The sequence below is a fragment of the Hippoglossus stenolepis genome, chromosome 21 (assembly GCF_022539355.2).
Source record: "Hippoglossus stenolepis isolate QCI-W04-F060 chromosome 21, HSTE1.2, whole genome shotgun sequence".
NCBI classification, from domain to species: domain Eukaryota; kingdom Metazoa; phylum Chordata; class Actinopteri; order Pleuronectiformes; family Pleuronectidae; genus Hippoglossus; species Hippoglossus stenolepis.
This window is the reverse complement of record NC_061503.1, coordinates 4,709,593-4,726,928: the sequence shown is the minus strand read 5'-3', so window position 1 is coordinate 4,726,928 and position 17,336 is coordinate 4,709,593. Positions and strand designations below refer to the sequence as shown.

General features: G+C 43.1%; 3 protein-coding genes across 4 annotated transcripts; 2 read left to right on the top strand and 1 right to left on the bottom strand.

Moving 5' to 3' along the window:
* The first annotated feature begins 254 nt into the window (after positions 1-254).
* On the top strand, positions 255-2,366 carry LOC118100261 (histone H3.3A). Its single transcript, XM_035145156.1, has 4 exons — positions 255-389; positions 1,140-1,277; positions 1,382-1,535; positions 1,633-2,366. Exons 2-4 carry the CDS (start codon positions 1,150-1,152, stop codon positions 1,759-1,761), a joined length of 411 nt encoding a protein of 136 aa, XP_035001047.1. The 5' UTR covers positions 255-389; positions 1,140-1,149; the 3' UTR covers positions 1,762-2,366.
* A 47-nt stretch (positions 2,367-2,413) lies between these two features.
* si:ch211-250n8.1 lies at positions 2,414-8,238 on the bottom strand. Of its 2 annotated transcripts, XM_035145154.2 has the most exons (16): positions 7,998-8,238; positions 7,698-7,805; positions 7,454-7,529; positions 6,357-6,513; positions 6,185-6,230; positions 5,987-6,045; positions 5,808-5,843; positions 5,055-5,107; positions 4,817-4,949; positions 3,920-4,134; positions 3,520-3,565; positions 3,268-3,333; positions 3,088-3,147; positions 2,899-2,984; positions 2,581-2,675; positions 2,414-2,503 (listed from the first exon to the last, which is right to left on the bottom strand). In XM_035145154.2, exons 1-16 carry the CDS (start codon positions 8,083-8,085, stop codon positions 2,469-2,471), a joined length of 1,359 nt encoding a protein of 452 aa, XP_035001045.1. In that variant the 5' UTR covers positions 8,086-8,238; the 3' UTR covers positions 2,414-2,468. The 2 variants fall into 2 exon arrangements, with proteins under 2 accessions (XP_035001045.1, XP_035001044.1); XM_035145153.2 differs by having other exon boundaries at positions 2,414-2,675.
* A 2,248-nt stretch (positions 8,239-10,486) lies between these two features.
* Positions 10,487-17,174, top strand: zgc:194990 (uncharacterized protein LOC568410 homolog). The gene is made up of 10 exons (XM_035145614.2): positions 10,487-10,669; positions 12,416-12,507; positions 12,594-12,692; positions 12,774-12,881; positions 12,972-13,130; positions 14,345-14,485; positions 14,696-14,747; positions 15,017-15,043; positions 15,341-15,367; positions 15,616-17,174. The coding sequence occupies exons 2-10, from the start codon at positions 12,445-12,447 to the stop codon at positions 16,173-16,175; spliced, it is 1,236 nt and encodes a 411-aa protein (XP_035001505.1). The 5' UTR covers positions 10,487-10,669; positions 12,416-12,444; the 3' UTR covers positions 16,176-17,174.
* Positions 17,175-17,336: the final 162 nt, after the last annotated feature.

Sequence of the window (17,336 nt, the reverse complement as noted above, 5' to 3'; positions counted from 1 at the left end):
GACGAAAAATGTGAAAAATTAATTTGTCATCTAAATAAGATGGAGATAAAAACTACCTCAAAGATCGATTTTTCGTCACACGCTGTGACCGTGGCGTGGCGTCAAGGTTTGATTACACGCCATCAAAACACGAGGTTCTGTATCTCGTTAAATATGTTATTTTGCTGGCGCTGGCTATTCTTGTTTTATTTAATTCGCTCCATGTTATTGGTTGTACCGTATGTCCACTTTCGAAAGTGAACCAATGAGCGGCTAGTATTTTACGACTGTGACGTCACATCAGAGTATAAATACCCGGCCTCAGCACTCCCCCGTCACACACCGTCTCCACTGGGTCACGCAGACGCTCTGTCCATTTCAGTGATTAATCACATCAACTCAGCCTAAAGGTAAATATCCGATTTATTCTCGTGTGTGCGATGATGACGTGTTTAAAGGAGTCGTGGTCGCCAAGGTGAATTGTGTCCGTGGCTCGTGTTTCTGTCCACGGACATTGTTTATGAAGCAGGCTAACATGTCAGCTAGCTAACGTTAGCTATAAATAGAACAATGGAGTCTATGCCGATTGTGTTCAAACACCACGGTTCTTTCAGTTAGGAGAAGTGACACCCGGCAAACGGAACCGGAGTCGGTCAGAGGATGAACTTTGGTTTTCTCGACTCAAAATGGTGATTTCAGCGGAGCTAGTAGTGGTGTGTGTGTGTGTGTAACATAATGTTGGTTGAACTGAGCTGAATGTCGTCTGAGGGGGAAACGATGAACCGAAAATGGCGAAGTCGAAGCACAGGCTCGTCTGTCCGGGCTGTTCCAGACGCTGTGTTTTGACGCTGCCGCCACTGATCGAACCAGATCCCAGTATTAGCGCTTTAACACCGGTGATTTAACTGGTGATTGTTCGTCATAGCGTTTAGTAGTATTTATTAGCTGTTGTGGTTATTCTTGTCGGTTGACGCTATAAAGCGTTCAGGAGCAGCCCTGACGCCTCCCAGTAGAGACAACCTGGGGGAGGGGAGCCCTCATGACACCGTGCTAGCCTCGACGAGCTAGGCGGCTAACCCCGGTAGCACCGTTGGTGTTCTGTTGCATTTTGGACGGATCGGACGGTCACTGTGATTTGATACAGGCTTCTGTGTTTTTAGCTAAAACGAAATGGCTCGTACCAAGCAGACTGCCCGTAAATCCACCGGAGGAAAGGCGCCGAGGAAGCAGCTCGCGACCAAGGCTGCTAGGAAGAGCGCTCCGTCCACCGGAGGAGTGAAGAAGCCCCATCGTTACAGGTGTGTTGTGTTTTTTTTTTAGCTTTGATTTCCCAATGGGGCATGTGATCTTTGAACGTGGTCGCTTTGAAGAACTTGATGCTAATGCTGCTGCTGTTGTCCAGGCCGGGAACTGTGGCTCTGAGGGAGATCCGTCGTTACCAGAAGTCCACTGAGCTCCTCATCCGTAAGCTGCCCTTCCAGCGTCTGGTGAGGGAAATCGCCCAAGACTTCAAGACCGATCTGCGCTTCCAGAGCGCCGCCATTGGAGCTCTTCAGGTAAATATACATGGGGTTACCCCACTGGTGCTACATACATGTGCAGTAGTTTCTAGACCTGAAGCTAATCTGTTTCTATTCTTTCTCCTCTAAATAGGAGGCCAGTGAGGCTTACCTGGTGGGTTTGTTTGAGGACACCAACCTGTGCGCCATCCACGCCAAACGTGTCACCATCATGCCCAAAGACATCCAGCTGGCCCGTAGGATAAGAGGAGAGAGGGCCTAAGTGGCCGTCGGCAGCATTGTTGTGACAAATGATACTATTTATCATACTTAACCATTTTTGTGGACATTTTTATTTCTTTGACATTTTTTAAAAAGACTTTCTTTTTGAATTTTGTATCGTATTTTAGATTTGAGACAATACATTGACCATTCCACAAGCCTGATTACACTTTGGGTAGTTGGAAGTGTTGTGCAGTAGGAATATCTATGTATACCATCATGGGTTGTCATTACATGTTATAGCCACCATATAACTCATCCCCTCCTCCCGGTTCTGTGTGGGTAACAGGCTCCTTCTGAGGATATGGTTCTTTTTAAAGCAAAGGTGATTTCTTCACATCTTCCATGGGGGTCCAGGGTGTCTTAACCCATCTACCATTTCCAACAAAATGCCAGCATGTCTTGCTCTACAAGTCTCACTGTAGTGCCGGGGTGTTGACCACCAGTCGATGCCCTGCGCTCTTTGACCAGGAGCATGGCAGACCCCTCTGTATTTTTCTGGACTGCTTTTTACGTGTTTTCCAACATAAAATCTTGGCAGCTACATTTAATACTATTTATGAAAATGTCACATGTCTTTCTATTAAAGGTCTTTATGAGTAGAAAGTCCTGTGTGCTGTAGTCAATTTAAATGTGTCATCCAGACGTGTACATTTTTATATACATTTATTTACAATAGCATGTGGAAATAAGATTTGGCCCCAGTTGTCATACGAACCACTCCGTGTGCTTGAAGCCAGTAGCTGTAAGGAGAAGACATCTATTTTAATGTCTCTAAACCTGTATAATCTCAGTAGTGAGGACTTGCATAATCTCTCACCTATACGGCAGACAATCTCTTCACACTGCTTGATGGAGCTGGCTCTGAGCACCACACAGCAGAAGCCTGAAGACTGAGGGGTTTCTGGGGAGTCTCTGTGAAAAGAGCCAATCGCATGCTTAGATGACATCCAGGTCCAGCCAATGACAGCAGAGCTGTGGGGGCTTGGGTATTGCGTAAGCACGCATCTAAGATGGGGGTGACCTAAACTGCAGCAGATTAACAAGGACGTGTGGTGGATGGATGACAAACATTTGGATCATATGGTTTTCCTGGTGTAAATAGAAATAATCACATGGTATGCAAATGTTGACTTACGCCACGCAGAAGGCAAATATTGTGTAGTCATGTCGACCATATCTCCCAACACATGAAATCTCTGGATAGTGATGCTCAAACAGCTCCTGACACAAGATAACAGACAGCGTGTATATGCAGGAGAAATTGTAGCCCCCAAAAAATGCTGACTTGAAATCAATTCTTGTGACATCACATGCATCTACTCACCAGTTTGCTGTTTCTCTCTGTGCATGTCAAATGTGTTTCCTTCATATCCAAGAGCACCTCCTGCAGGACAAAATGCACAGTGAATGTTGATGGCTTATTGTAGGTGTTGACAGAACATAGTAAAATCCAACGTCCACTACAGGTTAATTATCCCCTCGGGCAGAGGTGTTGTTTCTCTACCTTGCTGGGCAGGTTTTTCTGCAACACTTGTTGAATTGCATGCTGCAGCACCTCCTTGCCTCCAAACTAAGGAAAGACGAACAGATTAGACACCACACATTTGGATAGACAAGTACATGGATATATTAAACTGTACATATACGTTTTAACATGTTAAATTGTAAATATATATGTTTTTATGTAAATAAAACTTAATTAAAATTTGATTGTAAGATTTAATATAAGATTTTATTGTAAAAATTTAATAATTACCGTTCCAATATTTGCTTTTCCCAAGAACTGCAGAATGTATACAATCCTGTAGAGGAGAAGTAGGTCAGCGACTTATAAATACATGTGCAGCAATATTCTGATATTAACCTGGTTAAACCAATAATGAGAAACAGTACTTTCTGAATACCTGAACCTGAATATGCTCATACTCTGTACACGTCTTCATTTGCATTATTAGGTCCTATTGGAGTTTTCATAACATTTTGCGATGTCAACATGTACGTCAGATACCAAGCTGCTTGATGTCATAGTCATGGAATATTCTCTTAGCAACTTGTGTATACTGCAATGTCAATAGTTGCATTATTGGCGTCCACGCAAAACTGCACATGGGAAAAACCTGTTCGTAATTAATGTTGGACAGTGGACACAAACTCGCCTTCCCTCTTTGAGACACTGTGTCGGGGGAGGCCTCTGGTCCTGGGGGACAGACTGTGGGGAAGGAGCGCGATCCAGCTGCAGCGTGGGGTTTTCCGTCCTCAGGGCCCGCAGGAGTTTGATGAGAGGCCGGTACACTGTCCCATCATGGGCCCTCCATCGCAGGATACGGATGGTGAGGGGGCAGCTCCTCAGCCGTGACAGAACCACACCTGCCTGGGAAAGAAATGAAGAAATGATTCATATGTGTGTGACAACTTCTTGTAATAACACGGCAGGACACGTACGCCCAATTGAGAGGGTAGCATGTTTTGTTTTTTGAATTATGAAAACAATTATAGGCTCATTTCATTTTCTCACTGTCCTCAGACTGAACTTGATTGGAATTCAGATTTGGCTTTTCACCAAACTACATGAAATAATAAAGATGAAATGAAGAGTTAGTGATGCCACAAATCAAACAGGAGAATCAGGGAAACTTCTTTTTAGCTTTGGCTATTTCTCCTATAAATGTGAAATGTAAAACTCAAACTTTTAACTCAAAATCAAACAGCCACTGAGGCACATGGGAAAGTGAAAAAGATCAAAGTCCAAAGAGTCCAATCTCCGAGTGAGTATTGCATTTATGTGGTTTATGATAATAATAATAAATATACATTATATCAGTTACAACATGTGGTGTTGGGCCATATGGCTGTTGAAGACAGGCTGTGTGTGTGTGTGTGTGTGTGTTATAGGCTCTCTGATCTATAATGAGATGTTTGGACGCGATACATTTGCGCCTTCGTGCGTTCACATCTGTCCGTCTGTCTTCTCTGTGTGTCTTTCTTCTTGTTTATGTGTTCGAACAAATATAAGGCTGTTGTTCGAATGGTTGAAGAGGAAACATGACACTGACCTGTCCACACTTGGAATTCCTCAGCGAGGTCCCGTTGATCTCATCAATGATGTCACCGGGACGGACGACCTTGTCGACGTGAGCCTGACTGCCAGGCGTCAGGTCGAGGACAAAGACACGCCCGCTGAGATACCTGAGACGTGGACAGAGGGACATGATGCATCAGCCTGGACTGATGTTTATCAGAGTGGACATACACAAGGGGAAAACATGTTTTTGCAGGGTGGAAGATACAAACCTCAGCACCATGCCTACTTCCCGACAGGGCACTACTTCGTATATTTCACACACCTAATAAAAACATACAGTACACAATGATCAGAGTCCAAATTATGTTATCTCACAGCAGTGAACTTTCCATGGATATTAAGGTTACCAGGGCCACTATGATATTACTGTAATGTAGCACTGACATCCTGACTAATTACAAAACAATTGTGTGATTTAGTGCGATTTCAATCATTCATGAATCAAAACATCCAGGTCCTTCTGGATAATTCCTGCTTTTATTAAATTTTTTTCAACTACTACAACCTGTCATTCAAATTAATGGAGAAAGTCTGAGCGTTCTAATTGTATCTAGTTCTTCACACATTGTGTTCCTTCAAACCGGTCCACAGACTTTCAGCTAGTCAGGGTTTTGATATCTGGTACCATTTTTGAATAATTGCAGTTTAGGTTTTATGGTTTTTCTTAAATTTTGGGATTATATAATGGGAGTGTATATGAGACTCTTGGGGCACGGTCCCACACACATGAATACGGAGCGAATATTGTCGGTCTACGATCATATTTCACCTCAGCACTTCGGTCAGATCGGAAGGGAACAGAAGGCACTGTGCTTTCATCTACTCTGCTTATAACACATTTTTGTACTTCTTCGCTTGTATTTTCTCATTTTTAAATGACGCAGCAAAGCATTTTCAGCAACTCACCATTCACACTGTATTTTTAGCAGGGAATGCACTTTCTACTCATTACTGTTTCTTACCGGTGGGAGACAGCTCTCGTCCAGAAAACTGCAATTCTGCATGGAGAGACCAGAGGTGATCGTTAGTGTAGAGTTGTTCAATTTCAAGGTTATTTGAAAGAATAGTTGCTTTCACAAAATGATAGTTGGCATTAAAGTAGTGAAAGTTATAATTTGGGGGGAAATCTGGATTCTCTGACCTCTATGTCCAGTTGGAAGTCCATGTGAGAGAGGACGAGCAGCAGGGACATGAATGGCTCTGGAAGAAGGACAACAGGGCCCCTTTAAAAGGCTGTGGCTGATGCCAAATGGCAGCGATGACAAGAACAACCTCAGCTTTGCTTGAGCCATAGTTTTAAGCCTAAACAAATTAGATAGAGTACCAAAAAAAGCCTCACCCACAAATTCCTCATTCCTGAGAATTGATAAAGCCGGGCTGTACCACTAGAGGAGAGAGAGAGAGAGAGAGACAGAGGATTTTCCAGGGCACGTGGACACCTTTCCAAGTCAGCACCAGAAAAACAGCATCGATCTCTAAATATAATGCAGCATGTGGCCCACACGTCTGACCTCTAGGACTCTGGGTGTGTGCAGCAGGTGTGTGATGAACTGCGGCAGGGCCTTGCGGCTGAGGGCCAGGCGGAGCAGGTAGCGGCCCCGGCCCTGAGCAGAGAGAAGCTTCCTGCAAACTCTGGTCTGCTCCACTGCCAGGGACAGAGAAGACAGCCTGTACACGCACACACGTCAGCAGAGACATCGGGTTTTAACACAGTTTGATGCCGTGCTGTTTTCATGAGAGCGATGTCTATTACAGCGTCGAGCTTAGAGCCTAACCGATATATTGATTGGAAATTAAAATAGGCCGGTATGAGGCTTTCGCAGGCATATCACTGTTTAGGTTAGCCTATATAAAAACTTTTATTTCACAGTATAAAAAATATGTATAAACGTAAAATAAAATTATGTTTATGTAAGTTCTACATATTAATTTTTTCATTTTATTCATAGTTGTTTATAACAATTATACAATAAGTTTATGGTTAAAAAATAAATATCAAGCCGCAATTGCATTTAGTTGTCATAAGGGTTTCATAACGACATCCTAGGAATCACGGGAACACATTTTTATATGCTATATCAGAATTGTATTATTAGCGTATATAAGCGCCACCTAAAGGGAAAATATATATAAGATTTCGAGAATAAATATCGCACAGATGTAACCAACAATAGTCGACCACTACTAACTATTTCCTCCTCCACAAGAGAGACAATTAACTCCAAGTCAGTGTGCTTCTTTCTTTCTTTATTCTCTTATATTTATGATTTTTTTTATCATAATATCACGACTTTATTCTTGTAAATTTACACGTTAGTTCTTGTAGTACTGCATCTTAATTCTATAAATGTATTTTCTCATAACATTATGATTCTTCTCGTAATATTAAAACTTTATTCTCAATATTTGTTCCCCTTTAAAGGGATAGTTCACCCAAAAAGGCAAATTCATTCATTTTTTATTTCTGGGTGAACTATCCCTTTAAGTCGTCCTAATACATTACCTACTGTAATGCAGCCACCACCCGCCCAAGGCTCTAGTAGAGTTATCACAATATTGTTGAATATTTACTCTGGATCAGTCAGTGTAAGCAGGATGGTGATGTTACCTGCCACAGGCGTCTTGGTGGGGGAGCTGGCTGAAACACTGCCAGTAGTCTCTGTGTACCAGACTGAGAACTGGTTCTGGGGGAAATAAAAAAGTAAAACACATTTGATGATTTGTCATATTTCTGTTTTAACGTGACAATCACAATCCTTTGATAAACTGAAACCCCAAAAACATTTCTATACACTGGTAGACAATGTGGCACTTCTACATGGACTGGTGATGTGGTACAAATCCCTACTGACGTTGGAGCCCCTTCCTGAGGACCAGCTCCAGGAGCTCGCAGCAGGAGGCGAGGTGAGGGCTGCTGTCCGTCACCGTGTCTCCATGGGACTGCAGGTTCAGGACACACACTGGGTGGAAGAAAACCTTTTTCAGATGCAATCAGCCTCATCAGCGCCATTTCACACATCGACACTGCTGCACACGACAGATGCTCACTGAAGATGTTTTGTGAGATAATGTTAAAGGGAATAAAAGGAAACGGCTGTCAGGCTGAGCGAACGAGCTTGTTTGGTCACGATGCAACAATGTGATGCAGTTACCTTTCAGAGAGGAGAGCAGAGGGTCTTTGGGGGCCATGTTGTCTGAGCAGCTGTGGACTGATCTGATGCTCAGGGACGCTCGTGTCATCTCAGCGCGGCCGCACGCGCTGTCATCACACTTCCGTGTCGCCTACCTCTCACTCACACACACATGCCAAGACACACCTTCTCATTCCACTGTACACACTCACACGCACACATGCCACCTACACGCACACATGACACAGACTGCCAGAGGAGCGCGCACACACACTCACACGCACACATGACACTCACACGCACACATGACACAGACTGCCAGAGGGAGCGCGCACACACACACACACACACACACACACACACACACACACGCACACACACACGACACAGACAGCCAGAGGGAGCACACACAAACAAACACACGTTTTTGGACCTATGTGAGTACAGTGGCTTTGAGACGCTCCACATATGGTGTTTATTGACTGTAGCGACATCTGCTGTCCACCTTCTGACATTACAAACACCCGTGCTGCTTTCAAAGACTCCGTGTAAAATACAAACTTCATTATTATTATTATTAATATTATTATTATTATTCTGGAACCGAAGAAAGCACTGCAGCATGTTTGGAATAGTCGAGGATTGTTAATATATGTCCATATATAGGCTATGGCATATTGGTAAAACATATTAGACATTGGAAAAATGTCATACATTTAAATATATGTCAAACCCATCTAAAACTATTATATTTGTGTATGTATGATACATACTTAGACATAACCCTCATATATAAATATGCATGATAGACCTGTATCGTTAAAATCAAAAGAAAAAATATATAAGCCTCTATAATTTTGTATATTTGTTGTTTTAATAAAGGTGCCTTTATGATATAAATACATAATTAACATGGGTTATAACATATAATAGCCTACAATATAAAATATTTATTATACAAAGTATTTCATACATACATACAATTCATATCTTCATGTATCTATTAGATGTCTATATGTGAAAAAAATGATTTACTGTCTAGGTAACAAATGGTACCGTCAGTCTTGATATAGGGGTTTATCATATAGTGTGAATTTGGGTAATATGGGAAATTTTTTGCAATTCTGACTGCTGTGACTTATTCCCATATCTGTTTTACACATTAGATCAACATATTGTATCTTTCTGTAATCAAAAAGATGTTTTTATAACCACACCAGCAGAAAGAATGGAGATATCATACTCAGAGGAGACATGACACAGCTTTGAGTGTTCTTTGTATTAGGCTTTTTAAAAAATCACCTTACTATAGGCATGAAAAGGTCAGTATTACCAGTTTTTAAAAAGGATTATGCAATGACAGAAAGAAATGTATTTTATTCATAGAAATGTCATTAATTCATATTGATTTACAAATGTTCAATTTTTTCATAAAGAACCCTATAGCCTAATAAGGAAACTATAAAGATAATTTAACACATTAAAGGTGTGTCACATTTTTAGAAAATCAATTTAAATTCAATCAAAAGCAAGCAACAGTAACAGACTATTTATTCAGTAGTTCTATTGGGAACAGTCCTCACAGGTGAGAGACTCATCATCATTGATCAGCCCATTGTCTTCTCCACATGTTTGATGAAACCAATGGCTGCAGATCACAGGACAGACTCTTCTGTGCTGTTTGGTTCATCTCTCTCCTAGAGAGCAAACTGATTATGTGCTAGTTAACTAACCAGACAATCAATTTAAACAGACAGGGTCAGACGGTATAAACCATTAACTCCTGTCTGACAACATATATGCTACATGTCTTTGGTTTATCAGTGTTTTACTTCAGTCTCTACATATATATTTCCCACATTAAAAGAGCTTCAATGACTGTCCCAGACCCAAAGCATGCTGTCCCACGTTATCAATCATGTTTGATAAAGACACTAAACTAAAAAAATCTATGCATATTTTGTTGCTTGACTATATCACAAACATAATTTGATAACAATCACGAACATTGACTAATTTATGACAGATAGATAGGATATAGATTTATATTCTGACATTAATCTTGTCAGAATCTTGACTTTGTCATGCAATTTCAGATTTGACTAGATTTTGTTAGAACAGGAAATAAACAGACTGAATCTTTGGCCTTCCACATAACCCAATAATAATAATAATAATAATAATAATAATGTATAGATATTTTCTTCTAAGGATTGTTTTAATGTTCTCAGTTAAACGTTGCATCTCTTGAACTTCTGTCAGTCCTGTGAGAGGGATCCCTCAAATGTGTCTCTCTTTGAGGTTACTATGTTTTTAATAATATTCTTCTTCTTCTTCTTCTTCTTCTTCTTCTTCTTCTTCTTCTTCTTCTTCTTCTTCTTCTTCTTATTGTTGTTGTTGTTATAGGTATAAATATTCAAAGATAACCAAGAATCCTCAGTGTCACCCTCGTAGCATCCAGCTAAGCAACAGCGACCTCTGGCGGATCGCCTGTCACACTGCAGCATGGGCGGCGGAGATAAGAGCGCGCGCTTCGTGCTGCCGCAGTTGAGCTGCGATGAAGAGGAGCAGCCTCACGAGGATGGAGCAGCTCTGATCAACCAGCTCGTGGAACAGCAGCAACCATCAATAATAACATCTCGGAGGAGCTGCGCAAAGTTTGTCAGCGGGAAGGAATATTCACCAATAACAAGGTCAGAGTTGATTTCAATATCATAATATAATAGTAATTGTTAAAACATCGGTGTGGTTTCAACAGAGGAAATTAGTGGTGCTGCTGCAAAGGGCAAATTAAATCAAATAATGTGTCTCTCTCACAATAAAACAAGGCTTGTGATTAATTCTTGTTCTTTTTCACACTTTAGAGAATGAACCTCAAATGTGTATAGATGCATTTCAACGTGGCTTCATGCAAGTATAAAAAGAGCACATCTCTGTTTGTGTTGCTGGCTCTAACGTGTGCCAGGATTATTTGTGTGGTCACTCCCTCCTGATATAGAAAGACACTACCTGTGCATGTACAGAAGTGGCCCTGGTGGTAATCCAGGATTTCCTCTAATCTTCCAGCTCCTCTCCACCACACTCACAGCTCCTCTGCCACCTCCACCCTTTGCCTCCGCTGCCAAAAATAAACCCCCCACGCAGCCAGCAGTGAATTTGTACTCACAAACCCAACAGAGAAGTCACGCAGGGGGTATAGTTCCCCTCGAACTCTGTTTTCAAATGTAACCACACGGTATCTTAGTTAAGAGGCTCAGTGGCACAGCTCTACATGTTCCCCTCATTCCCCAGCACTTGTCTGGGGCTGTTGTTGACAAGGACCCTTTTGGACATTTCTTCTGACGTATTTATTTGAATCTAAAAGAACTCAGAGGAGGTTCTGCAGTCAATGGATCTGGAGGAAAGACTCTAACTGAGCCCCGAGATTTTAAGAGACACATACCCAGGTTCCATCAGCCTGTGGTGGGGCTGCCCGATGAATCCAAGGTACACAACGGATGAAATGTCCTTGAAATCTGCTGGTGTTCGCTAACATTGAATCTTATGATCTAACCAGTGCGGAAGAAGACCTTCAAACGTGCAATGGATCCTATGTTTTAAAAACCAGTTAGTATAAAGTCAACCGTCATCGACATAGAGAAAGTCCAAGAAGAAATACCATTACAAGAAATAATTAATTCCTCTATACTATGTAAACTTTCAGCTTTATGGTTGATGCAGTTTTTTATACTAGATTCTCTTCAGTCCTTGGAAAGTCAATAGCAGCATCCTTTTGGCTCAGCTGCCGCCCCCCTACATCACACAGCAAATCCCCTCAGAGCGTCAAAGTGGCGTGCAGGGGCGGAATGCTGAATCAACAGCACACTGGTCCAAGAATTCTCCCCCGCACACAAACACACACACACACACACACACACACACACACACACGCACACACACACACACACACACCCACTACGTTTTAAAAGTGCTCTGTGCTGATGCTGTTTGACATTTCCTCGGGGGAAAACATTTCCAATTTCAAGGCCATGATCAAGACGCATCGTCCCACACACGTCAGGAAATCCTGTTAATGTGCAATATATTTTTTTGCCTGGTTCTGCATTGTTCCTCTGCTTGATGATCACTTTGTGGTTGTGTGTGGTGTGTGTGGGTGGTCTCTCTTCACTCATCTCTCTACAGTATATGCATGTGTGGGTATCTGGGATAATGAGTTCCTCTGTGGACTTCAGGTGCAGAGCTGTGATGAGGAAAGTTCTGCAGTGCTTCGCTCTCTCTCTACGCACTCGGACATTTTTTGCCATCGCTCATAAATGACCGATTTCTGCTCTCTCATCGATTTGTGTGGGCGGCAGGAGCCCAGTCAGCTGCAGCTCTGCCCAAACACTTCACAGAGCGAGTGCCAGCGTACTAAAGCTCTTTTTATTATCGTCCCACAGGGCATCGGCCTCGCTCCCCAGCTGCCAGCATGATAAAGGACTGCCTGCAGTTCCTTATCGAGCCGGCCAAAAAGCTCAAGATCCGACTCAAGGTACGGCTACACAACTGTATTTGCTGCAAGTGCCGCATTTCTACAACTCTATTTCCCAAATACTTTATTCTGTTACTTTGCCCCAGGAGTCCCGTAAGCGGGTCAAACTTGAGAAGAAGGAGCTGCCGTTGGAAAGTCAGTTGTTTATAATGGAATTGGCTCGGGAGCTCAATAAAATTTGCCAGGTAAGCTTGTCTCCTCCTCTCTTTGTTTTCTTGCTGTCACACAAGATCACAGGCTCTCACTTGTATCTGTCTTTATCCCAGAGGTCAAACGTCCTCAGCCACATCTGGACCAGTGAGGACATCTGGCAACCCAGTGTGTGTCGCGATTTTATCGTGGAATGGGCCGCTGTTTTAGAAAAGAGAGTGCAGGTACAGACCACGTGTGTTTTCTAACCCAACATCACTTCAACAACTATGTTTGTCTGCTTCTGCATAAATGTCTGCTTTCTTCTCGTTCAGCCGAGGGTCATACTGTCGGACTACCAGTGTGAAAAGCCAGAGAAGAAAGACTGGAAGGGTCACCTCCTCGGCATGCTGGAGGCCGGAGGGGAGTGCGACATGGGGCCCCACAAAAGAGTCATTATGGACTGGACACGGGGGATTAAAAGCAGGCCTCAGGTGACTATACAATGGTGTATGTTGGGGATAATGTGTGCCAATTAACTGGGTAGCTGGTTGGTGATTAAAGTCTGACCCAGTTCCCTCCTTGCATCTGATTAAGATGATTAAGCCCTGCCCTTGACAGTCATCCCATCATACTTGTAATATCCTGGCGTCGGACAAGCAAGATGACCAGGGCTTGACCAAGGCCAACAGTCTCCTTATGAAACCACATTTAAATTCACATGATCTGGATTTTATTTGGATCTGCCCCAAATTGCACAAATAATCGTCGCAGTCGTAAACATAACCTCCTTGGTGGAGGTTATTGCAGCTCTACAGAAATTAGATTTCTTTTCACATCTCAGAACAGCGTTCAGTCCTTAAAGGATCTGATATGACTTGTTTAGATTCATCTTGTAATTTACCTCCCTCTTGTTGCTGCAGCGGGCTATTGCAGGCTTTGAAGCTCGCTCGACTACCAGCTTCTATTGTTTCTAACATTTTTGTGTGCATGGCTACGTCTGGTTAACAGAGGTTGGGGTTTGTCGAGTAGGGGGATACACAGATATTACTGGACGCCAACTAGACTGCATGAAATGGAATTATCGGAAGTGTAATGAATGAGCTGGGTACATACTTGCACATGATCTGGGAGTGGTCCCTGGTTTACCGATTCTGGTGTGAAATATCTGAAATATTGGGGAATTGGCTCAGCTCAGATCTATCATAGCGCCCACATGTTATCTCCTTGGTGACAGAACATTGATACCTAATACAACAAAAAGCAAATTCAGTATTTTAAAAGTTAGTCTGATCACGGCCCCAAGACTCATATTGCAAAACTGAAAGAATCCTTGTTGTTCCAAGGGCAAAAGAATGGATTAATGAAACGATTAAGATTCCATCGTATTAACACATACGAAGAATTAATAATGGGGGAAATGTAACTAAGACACTTCTGGCTTCATGTCAAGCTGAGCCTAAAATGAAATGTATCCATGTTAATTAATGGCTAAACATCCGAAGTGTCCACAGTTTTATTTGATCTCACTTTATCCGAATGGAGGGCCATCGTCTATTGTGTAAATGATCTGTATCTGCTATGTGGTATACTGCACTGTTCCTAGGCTCGGCTCGCCTATCTGTAGAAGTCAGATAGTAAAAATGAGATCTTAATGAATAACCTGAACCCTGATTAACGCTTGTCCTCTGTCACGTCTTCTGTCTAGCCCACCGTCTGGCCAGGCGAGCCGGTGCTCATGATGCTCGACGACCTGGAGTTCCAGTGGAAGAGGGGTCGTCTCCCCAACCTGCTCCCCGCCATGGAGCTGGTCATGCTGTCCGTGCTGAACGCGGACAGCCCTGTGAAGGTGTGGACGTCGGTCTCAGTATTTCCCCTGATTAGATTGTGCTGTATAATTATTTTTTGAATTGGGTGCTTTTGCTCTCTGATTCAGGTCGTTACCAATGGGATGAGTTTTGAATTGGATTTGATGGTCAGATCAGTATGTATGTTGTATGTATGCTACATAACCTGCAGGTATTGTTCAACTCCTGTGTGTTTGTGTGTGTGTGTGTAGGAGGATGTGACTAAGCAGTGGCTGGTGAGAAAGCAGAGGAGCCAGAGTACTGGTGAGTGGATTTATGACAGATAATGAAAGTGTTAAAGATGAATAAACTTAAAATCAAACTAATGATAAGAAAGTCATTCATTCCAACCTGATGTTGTTATTGATAACAATACACTAGAATTGCCCTATCACCTGAATCAGTGGTTTTAGCAGGAGTGACAGTTGATGAATCCCTTTCATTAAAACTAATCAGTATTGATACATGATTAAAGACTGTTGAAGGATAAGACTGATGAATGAATCACTTGAATGATCGCTTTCTTCTTTCAGACGCCGTCCGCTACATCCCCCACAGCGGTGAGTGAAAATCCTCAGTGCTGTTTCCATTCTTGATTAATCGGTCGACTGGAGATTATCTCAAATCTAGAGTAAATCACAGTATGTATCGTCACAACATGTTACTGATTGTTGTAACTCTAATGTGATAGAGAAAAAAAAGAACTGCTGAGTCAGGTTATGATTCTCTGTGGGATCGTCCCCATAAGTGACCTCTTTCATATAGTCATTTAATCTATATATGTATAAATTTACAAGATTTAAATATGTAAATATAAAGATATTGATTAGAGTGATGTCCTTTCTTTTTTCCTCCAGTGTGGAATTGGATTTGCGATGCAGCAGGTAAGAAAACAGTTTCCACTGAAATAATTTACTTTAATTTAATATTTTTCTGTTCCTTGTGTTTGTATATTTTCCTATTTTAATTGTAGACTAGCATGGATCCTAACTTGGAAGCAGTAAAGCTGCATGTATTGAAAAAAAATAAAAAGATAATCTATAGGGGAATCACCTCTTTTCATTGCTTCATCAAACTCTAATATCTGACCCATGTGTGTATCATCTTTCTGTCCTCTTCTGGAACGCCACAGAGGACGTCACCCTGGACTCGGACTCCGCCAACCCAGACCTCATCATCTCCAGTGATGAGAAACGCATGCGCTGCGGCCTGGAGCGCCGCGACGCCCCGCGGTGCCGGCGGCGCTTCAACGGCTGGTGGTGCGCCACGGGCCAGGAGGGCTACACCTCCGGACGCCACTACTGGGAGGTGGACGTGGGCGAGCGGGACTGGCGGCTGGGGGTCGCCAAGGCGTCCGCCGTGAGGCAGGGCTTCCGCTCGCTCAACACAGTAACGGGCTACCTGACCCTGCGGCTGGAGAGGGGCTCGGATCTGAAAGCCCTGACGGTGCCCGCCACCTCGCTGCCGCAGAGCTCGGTGCCCAGGAGGGTCGGGGTGTACCTGGACTATGAGCAGGGCCAGCTGTCCTTCTATGACGCGGAGAAGCGCTCGCACCTGTACACCTTCAACGAGAGGTTCGCAGAGGAACTGTACCCGGTTTTCGGGACTGTGGAGGTGGTGAACGACCTGGTGGTCAGGCCTGCAGATGTCAGGCAGCCGTGCCTCTGCCCCGGGCCCTGCCTCTGGACCTGAATCACACAGCCACCACTTCTCCGTCCTGATCCCCAGCAGCCCACAGAGTCCGTGCTTTCAGTCATTTAGTCCATTTGAATCTCGTGCGCTGGTTCTAGACCCCAAACGTGTCTCTGCGGGCTGCTCTGTGAGAACAGGACCAAGAACCGTTATTCTGCACGTTCTGTTCCTCTGCCTTCATGGAGACATTAGCCGTTTTCAGACATGGACTCTGGAGAATGTCCGCAGAATTGGACAAAAGTTTGTCTTTCACACATGAAGTAATCAGCAGGAGATTCTCACCACCACACAGAGCGTTCAGGTGAGGGGGGCGGGGTGCAGCAGGAAGAGGCGGGACGTTACAGCACATCGACACCGGGGGTCGGCCCTTATCACCAAAAGATCCCTTGACTTCTTCGAAGGTGTCTTCTACGTAGGTGGCACTGCTTTTTTAGACTGAGATATTTGTTTTTGTTTTTGTTTTGTTTTTTCATTTTTGCATCCTTCGCATGTTCCAACACACCAACTCCCTTGTGGTGACTCCTCCTCCTCCAGGATCCCCTGCTCCTCTCCTCTCCTCCACATGGGCACATCCTTCCATTCTCCAGGGTTTTTACTAGGGGGCCTGGTGGGGGAAACTGTGCAGAAACTCTGGAGCATCTCACTCTGACATTTAAAAAAATTCTCCAGAGTTCAGTGCATGTTTGAAAGCAGCTATACAGTATTTGACTCTTTGTAATGTAAAGACTATTTTAAATGCTGTAAAAACGTTTTTTCACTGGTAAATACGATTTGAAAGGGGCTCAGTGCAGCTGATGCCGACACGTGCAGGAACATAAACGTGCAGGAACATCCAGTGGAGACGCATGTTGAGGGATAATTCTCACTTCTTGGTTTTTAAGCTTCCTATTTGTCAGGCATGAGCTTGTTTTTGCAGCTGTGCTTTTGTTTAAGCGTTAAATTTGTAAAGATGTTTTTCTCCCTCTCATAAACATCTGAATAAATGAACTGTAAATGCTCCTTCTTGTCTTCACACATCATTTAGATATGAATTCATCTTTTAATTCCACATCTTGAAGTGCAACGGCACTGCATTAAAACTAAAAAGACCCAATGCAAAAAAGATGAGATCAGCTGCTTAAGAGTAAATGATACATGTTGAATCAAAAGTACAAAAAGTCT

Coding starts and splice junctions, on each gene's coding strand:
- LOC118100261 (XM_035145156.1), top strand. CDS start 1,150: ATGGCTCGTACCAAGCAGACTGCCCGTAAATCCACCGGAGGAAAGGCG. Junction 1,278..1,381: donor AAGAAGCCCCATCGTTACAG/GTGTGTTGTGTT, acceptor GCTGTTGTCCAG/GCCGGGAACTGTGGCTCTGA. Junction 1,536..1,632: donor CCGCCATTGGAGCTCTTCAG/GTAAATATACAT, acceptor TCCTCTAAATAG/GAGGCCAGTGAGGCTTACCT.
- si:ch211-250n8.1 (XM_035145153.2), bottom strand. CDS start 8,085: ATGACACGAGCGTCCCTGAGCATCAGATCAGTCCACAGCTGCTCAGAC. Junction 5,108..5,807: donor ACGAGAGCTGTCTCCCACCG/GTAAGAAACAGT, acceptor TGTTTTTATTAG/GTGTGTGAAATATACGAAGT. Junction 3,334..3,519: donor GAAAAGCAAATATTGGAACG/GTAATTATTAAA, acceptor GTCTTTCCTTAG/TTTGGAGGCAAGGAGGTGCT.
- zgc:194990 (XM_035145614.2), top strand. CDS start 12,445: ATGATAAAGGACTGCCTGCAGTTCCTTATCGAGCCGGCCAAAAAGCTC. Junction 12,508..12,593: donor AGCTCAAGATCCGACTCAAG/GTACGGCTACAC, acceptor ACTTTGCCCCAG/GAGTCCCGTAAGCGGGTCAA. Junction 15,044..15,340: donor CCGCTACATCCCCCACAGCG/GTGAGTGAAAAT, acceptor TTTTTCCTCCAG/TGTGGAATTGGATTTGCGAT.